Here is a 6,299-nt window from a genome sequence, read left to right on the forward strand (position 1 = left end):
ACTGAATATGGTTGGACTACGTGAGTGGTAGCAGTTTGAATGGAATGACTGTGAGGAGCATAGGGATGTGGAAACTACCATAGCCATGCCTTGTCTTGAGAAACTCCAAATCGACAACTGCAAGTTGAGCTGTCTTCCAAATCGACATGTGGAGAACTTCCCTTCAGTTGTGGAACTTGACGTGTTTGACTGCCCTGAGCTGAAGAGGAGCGGACTCCCCATGTTGCAGAAGAATAGGATCGTTCACTGCACAAAGCTGGAGGTTCTAGAAGGTGTACCAGCAGTCGACAGCCTTGAACTGGAGGACCCCACCATGGAGACGCTCCCGGAATACCTGCGAGATGTAAGCCCAAGGTATCTCGAGTTGGAATGCAACAAGAAGCTATACGAAACCTCCTCATCTCCAGGTAGCTCCGAATGGGACAAGATCTGCCACATTGGAAGGCACAACATTGTCTGCCTCGAAGATTCAGATACAAGTTTGGATGGATCTTCAGGTGCTTCCACTAGGCCGTCAGGTAATAAATTGCATCCTTCCACTAGGCCGAAAGTTGTTTATTATCCGCTGTCCAAATAAATCTGCAGGTGCTTCAAGGTGTCCCCGCACTCGACAACACTTTCGGAATACATGTCACCTGACAACAGTGAATCCAAGGTATCTCCAGTTGGATTGCAACAACAGTCCGCATAAGCCCGCAACGATGTTGGCGACTCGCGCAGATGGGTTGAGGGACAGCAGCAACCCGATAATAAAAACGAGTCCCCCTGTGTGGCTGAATCGAGGGGGCGGCGATCCTAGTGATACAAACAACTGAAGTAAAATTACCAGTATACCCCCAATAACCCAAATTAAATTTATAAAATGTCTTTCTCAAACAATTGGCCACGAAATATAAATTATGAAAGTGTCTAAGAGTACCGATGGTACTTTTTGAACCACTGTAAAAGCTCTCGCTTCGTATTTATGCAAGGTTCTTTGCTTTCTGACTGAGGCAGGGCAAATGTCAAATGGAAGGTCTGCCTTGCTGCACGCAACTCCCTGATGGTTTGTGTCGGCTTCCCAGTTTGGAAGTCCTGCACATTATTGAGTTACCAAGAGTAAAGCGTGTCACTACTACATCAGCAGGTTTTCCTAATTTGAGACAACACCGTTCATCTAGAAAGCTTGTGTGGATGGGAAGAGTGACAATGGGTGGAGCCAAAGCCGAGCGAGCATGCGAATGGACACCAAGTTATAATTTGCATTGCCAAACAAAGACTCTGAAAGACTTGCGAATGGACACACACATAGTATGGCAATGCCTGCTCTCTACAGACTCTGAAAAATAGTAACTGCAAGCTGAACTATCTTCCGCCATGGCTTGCCAGCAGCAAGAGGTTTTCTCTGAGAGAACTGGAACTGCACAATCTGGCCAACCTGACCCATGTGGAGAACTTCCCTTCGGTTGTGATAGTGGACGTTATTCCTTGCCCAAAGCTCAAGAGGATCAGGGGCCTCTCCAGGTTGCACAATATTAAGATCTCCTGTTGCCTGAATTTACAGGTGCTGGAAGGTGTCCCCGCACTCGATAGCATGGAGCTGCAGGACGCCACCAAGGAGACAATTCCGGGATACCTGCTAGGTGTATACCCAAGGTATCTCGACCTTTTGGGGTGCAGCCAGAAGCTACAAGAGTCCTTAGTACAACAAGATAAGTCTGAACTTGACAAAATCAGCCATATCAGAAAGCACAACATCTACATTCTGTGTTCGGATGAAGTCCGAGGACTGCATGCAGGGATGAATTGTAAAATGATATATACGTTAAGGTATCTTGCTTCCTTTTATGTGCTTTCTTTCTCTCCCCTGTTCCATTTTATAAGCAGAGCAATCTCCATATGTCAATCACTGACACGTCAAATATTTGCATGATCAGCAGGGAGGGAAAGCATTTTGCTTGGATAAAGTTCAGCCACACCGGGGCCAGGGCATAATATTATGTGGTGGAAGCAAAGTGCTCGTCCAGTATCCACCATTCTTTTCAACTTACAAACACACAATGTGGTTAGAGTAGTCCCCGTTTCAACTTTTGTACTGTCGTCTCGCACATGTATATCTCTGCACTTGTTCTTCCATATATTTGTACAACTAATAAAACTGGTAGAATTGTCAAAAAAAAAAAACAGCGATGTCTCTGCGATGCGTAAGACGAAGAAGACTGATATACATGTAGCTGGCACTGGCATGCGCCGAATTTTCTACAGGACTAGTGGCAACATACCTGTCACTGTCTTGAGAGTGACAAATATAGCATGAAATGTATGTATGCATGCATGCACCTGGTCCAGATACATACATGCGTACTTTTCATGCTATACATGCATGCATACATTTCATGTTATATTCGTCACTCTCAATACCTGGTGCCAACGTGCCTCCATCTAGTCCTGTCCTGACATCATCTCGCGTGGCAAAAAGGCTGTTTGTTGCCGCAACGCTTTTGCAATTCCTGCAACGCCCTGCACTCTGCTTTTAGGTAAAGGAAAAGATTACTGCGCAGAGGTCCTGCAAGGACCTAGTAGAACATGCAGTGCCATGGCCCTATGGGTGGATTCCTGGCTTATTTGTAGCCTGTCTAGAATTTAAGCCTACACAGCCCAAGTCTGTTCCAGCAAGCTAATCTATAGCTGTTTGGTTGCATGCATTGTCTAAGCATGGCTAGCATTGGGTGTGTATGGTTGTCTGGTTTGTTTTGCATAGAATTACCTCTTCTTTATTCTGGCAAGGTTACCTCTTCTCAGACATTTCGTCGAACACCTGATCTGCATGCTCGAACACCACCAAGACATGGATGTCGCCGCCCGTAACCAAGAGCCAGATGTCGCCGCCAAGAGCTGGATATCGCCACCCGTAAACACCACCAAGAGCAGCAGTGCCGGCAACAGTAGTGAGCGTGCCTGGACCCGAAGAGCAGTTGTTGCCGCACGGTCGAAGAAGAGGGGAAGGAGGCAGGGGCGCCATTGGAGGGGTCACCGGCTGGAGCAGCCGAGCTCCGCGGTGGTCCGAGAGCAGAGGAGCAGCCCCAAAGCGGATGAGAGCCCGCGCCCGTGCCGTGGATGCTGGCCTGCGCCTGCGCCGTGGATGCTAAAGATTTCCAAACGGGCCGCACGGGCACTACACGGCACGAGCACGGCTGGGCACGGCCCGGCCAGGCACGGCACGGTCAGGCACGGTAGCCTTGCCGTGCCGTGCCGTGTAGTGCCGCCGTGCTCAGCCTCTGGCCCAGGCACGGCACTAAGCACTCCAGACCGTGCCGTGCCGTGCCACTGGGCACGGCAGTCCAGCGTGTTAGTGTCGTGCCTTGGCACTAACCCACAAAACCACATCAAAATTTCAGAAAATAGAGAACAGCTCAAATATGAAGAAATCAAAATCAAGAAGAGAACACCAGGCAACAAAATATCAAAAGGAAGGGCTGTGCAATGGCTGCCTCATTAAAAACCTGTCCAGGTAAAACTCACCCTTGTGAGAAACCCTGGACAGGGAAAAAGAGTGCAGCCAGCCCCTTAGTGTAATTCAATTGTTCATTACATCCAATCCACAGGTCCAAAGCATCCAAGTCCAATTAAAATTACAGACCATTACATAAATGAATGACTAATCAAGATAAAGGTTTTCAAAGGCCTCCTCGAGCTCCTTATCCTCCACCATATGTTGTAGCCTTGACTCAGCAGCTTCCCAGTCCTTGATGCATGTGAGTGCCTCCACAGTCTCAGGGTTTAGCCTCCGCCGCCTTTCTTCAATGATCCTGCCAGTGGTACTGAAAGTAGCTTCTGATGAAATGGTAGAAACAGGCACACTGAAAACATCTTTAGCAAGGGTAGAAAGAACTGGATATGTTAGCTTATGATGATGCCACCAGTTCAGGATGTTGAAGTCATCATCCCACTGGCTCACTGTGTCACAGTCCAGATAAGCAGACAGTTCAGAACTACTGCTAGAAGAATTTGCTGCATGTAGCAAAGCAGTAGCAGGAATAGTCCTAGACATATCAAGATTAGGAGGAAGAGAAGAACAGCCAGCTCCAACCATACCACCACCATCATCATCATCATCATATATTTCAGCCCAAGCTGTTCTTTTCTTACCAGATAGGCTTGGAGGGTCAGCCCTTTTGGCCCTTACAGATCCATACAAATCATCATACTTATGATACAGTTTGAAGAGAAGAGTTCTAGTTTGCATGAGCTTATTAGAATAATCAGCATCAGTAAGCAAATTTAACTTTCTAAGCACTTTGTTAAAACCTTTAATTTTAGCTCTTGGATCCAAGATAAATGCAATGCAGTAAAGATCAGGTATGGTTCTCCAATACTTATTGTACTTATCAATCATAGGTTGAACAACAGTTCTAATATGTTCATCATTTTGATACTTATGCAGGTGTATAGCAATCTTAACAATATGATGAACCATAAGTGGGGCAGTAGAATAGTAGACACCAGACAAAGCAACTGTTGAGTCATAAAACAGTTCAAGGAATTCTAGTATTTTAATTGCCATAGCCCAATGATCATGAGTCAAAAGAAAGGGGCCACCTTTAGCTCTAGGATAATTAGACTCAATGAAAGTATGGAAAGTTTCCTTGTGTGGTAGCAAATGCCTAAGCATCAGGTATGTAGAGTTCCATCTAACATCCATGTCCAATGCAAACTTCCTAGGTCTAATACCAGATGCCATGCAATAACTCTTATATGCAGCAACTCTCTGGTTAGAAGAGTTAATGTATGATATTGCAGTTCTGAAAGCATCAATCAAAGGACTAACAGCAACCAGAGCTTCTTTAACAATCAGATTTATGATATGACAAGCACAACGTTGATGCAAAAACAAATCAGAACCTAAATACTCCTTAAGCATAGGTTTCAGTTTATCCATAGCTTTGTTATTAGCCGAGGCATTGTCCAAAGTAACAGAAAAGACCTTGTTCAATATACCATAATCATTAAGCACATTACTAACACGTTCAGCAATGTTCTCAGCATTATGTGATGCATCTATAAGCCTTAAGCCAAGCACTCTTTTTTCAAGTTGCCAATCAGCATTAATGTAATGACCAACAACACTCAAATAATCTTCTTTAGCATTTCCAGACCAAATATCAGAAGTAATAGCAACAGATGAAATGGCATTGTTCTTCAAATCATCAATCAAACGACCACGCTTCTCATTGAAATACTTAAAAAGATCTCTAGTTGTAGTTTGCTTAGAAACAGTTGAGTACCTAGGGTTATGAGCAGTTTTTATGTAATCTTCCCAGGCCTCAGTTTCACCAAGACGTAGGGGAAGATCTAGCCTAGCAAGCAAACGAACAAGCTGAACACGAGCAACCTCAGCAGAATACTCCCAATTACGCATACTACCATCCTTATTGAAAGTAATGTGGGACTGAGCCATGCGACATTTCTCACGCTTTTTAGGGCAAGAGTCTTGATGACGGAGAAGGTGGCCAGTCCCAAATTTAGAATTAGCAGAGTACTCCTTACGGCAGTGAAGACACCGAGCGCCATACCTGACATCCTTACCATTTACCTTCTTGTAGAGCTTCTCGAAATCCTCCCAGCAAACCGAGGTAGAAGGGCGGTTAGGCTGGCTGGTTGAGCCGTCATCAGCAGCGGCTTGAGTGTCGCCCTGGACGGCGTTGGGGCCGTCAGCGTCGTCGACGGGAAGTGGGTGAGTAGCAGTACCGCCGTTGAGCTCCTCGGCAGCACGACGACCGAAGAGCTCCTCAGCATCCCCAACAATATCGTCCTCGTCGTCTCCGGTCATCCCGCAGAGGCGCAACTCGTCGTTGATCGTCATGGAGAGACCGATGTCCTCCTGCTCATCCGACATCTCGTCGTCGCCGGCCTCCGGTCCCTCAACGCCAGTGGCTTCAAAAAAAGAAACAGATCTAGGGTTAAATCAAGAAGAAGAAAAAGAAGTAAAAATCAAGAAGAAGAACAGCGAATCAAGAAGAAGAAGAAGAACAAGAAACAGATCTAACTCACCTCGCTTGACGGAGCACCAGAGGCAACGGCGACGACGACATCGCTCAGATCCGGCGTCCTGGTACCTCAACGCATCATAGCGGAGCCCCAATGACGCCGGAGTCCGGCGAGCGCGACGAGCGCGACGAGCGCGACGAGAGAGAGACGAAGACGATTCGTTGGAGATCTCAACGACTAAGCTACATCGCCGGTCAGAGAGAAGAGAAGGGGTGTACAAGGCCGTGCCGTGTGCCCGTGCAAGCCACCGCCGCTATCACCAGCCACCGGAC

The 6,299-nt window shown here is 46.7% G+C and overlaps 1 protein-coding gene across 1 annotated transcript; it reads right to left on the reverse strand.

Annotated features, from left to right (window-relative positions):
• Window positions 1-3,637: 3,637 nt before the first annotated feature.
• Window positions 3,638-6,071, reverse strand: LOC136489614 (zinc finger BED domain-containing protein RICESLEEPER 2-like). The gene is made up of 2 exons (XM_066486193.1): window positions 6,031-6,071; window positions 3,638-5,933 (listed from the first exon to the last, which is right to left on the reverse strand). Exons 1-2 carry the CDS (start codon window positions 6,069-6,071, stop codon window positions 3,638-3,640), a joined length of 2,337 nt encoding a protein of 778 aa, XP_066342290.1.
• Between the last annotated feature and the right edge of the window lie 228 nt (window positions 6,072-6,299).

The sequence above is a fragment of the Miscanthus floridulus genome, chromosome 10, assembly GCF_019320115.1.
Source record: "Miscanthus floridulus cultivar M001 chromosome 10, ASM1932011v1, whole genome shotgun sequence".
NCBI classification, from domain to species: Eukaryota; Viridiplantae; Streptophyta; class Magnoliopsida; order Poales; family Poaceae; genus Miscanthus; species Miscanthus floridulus.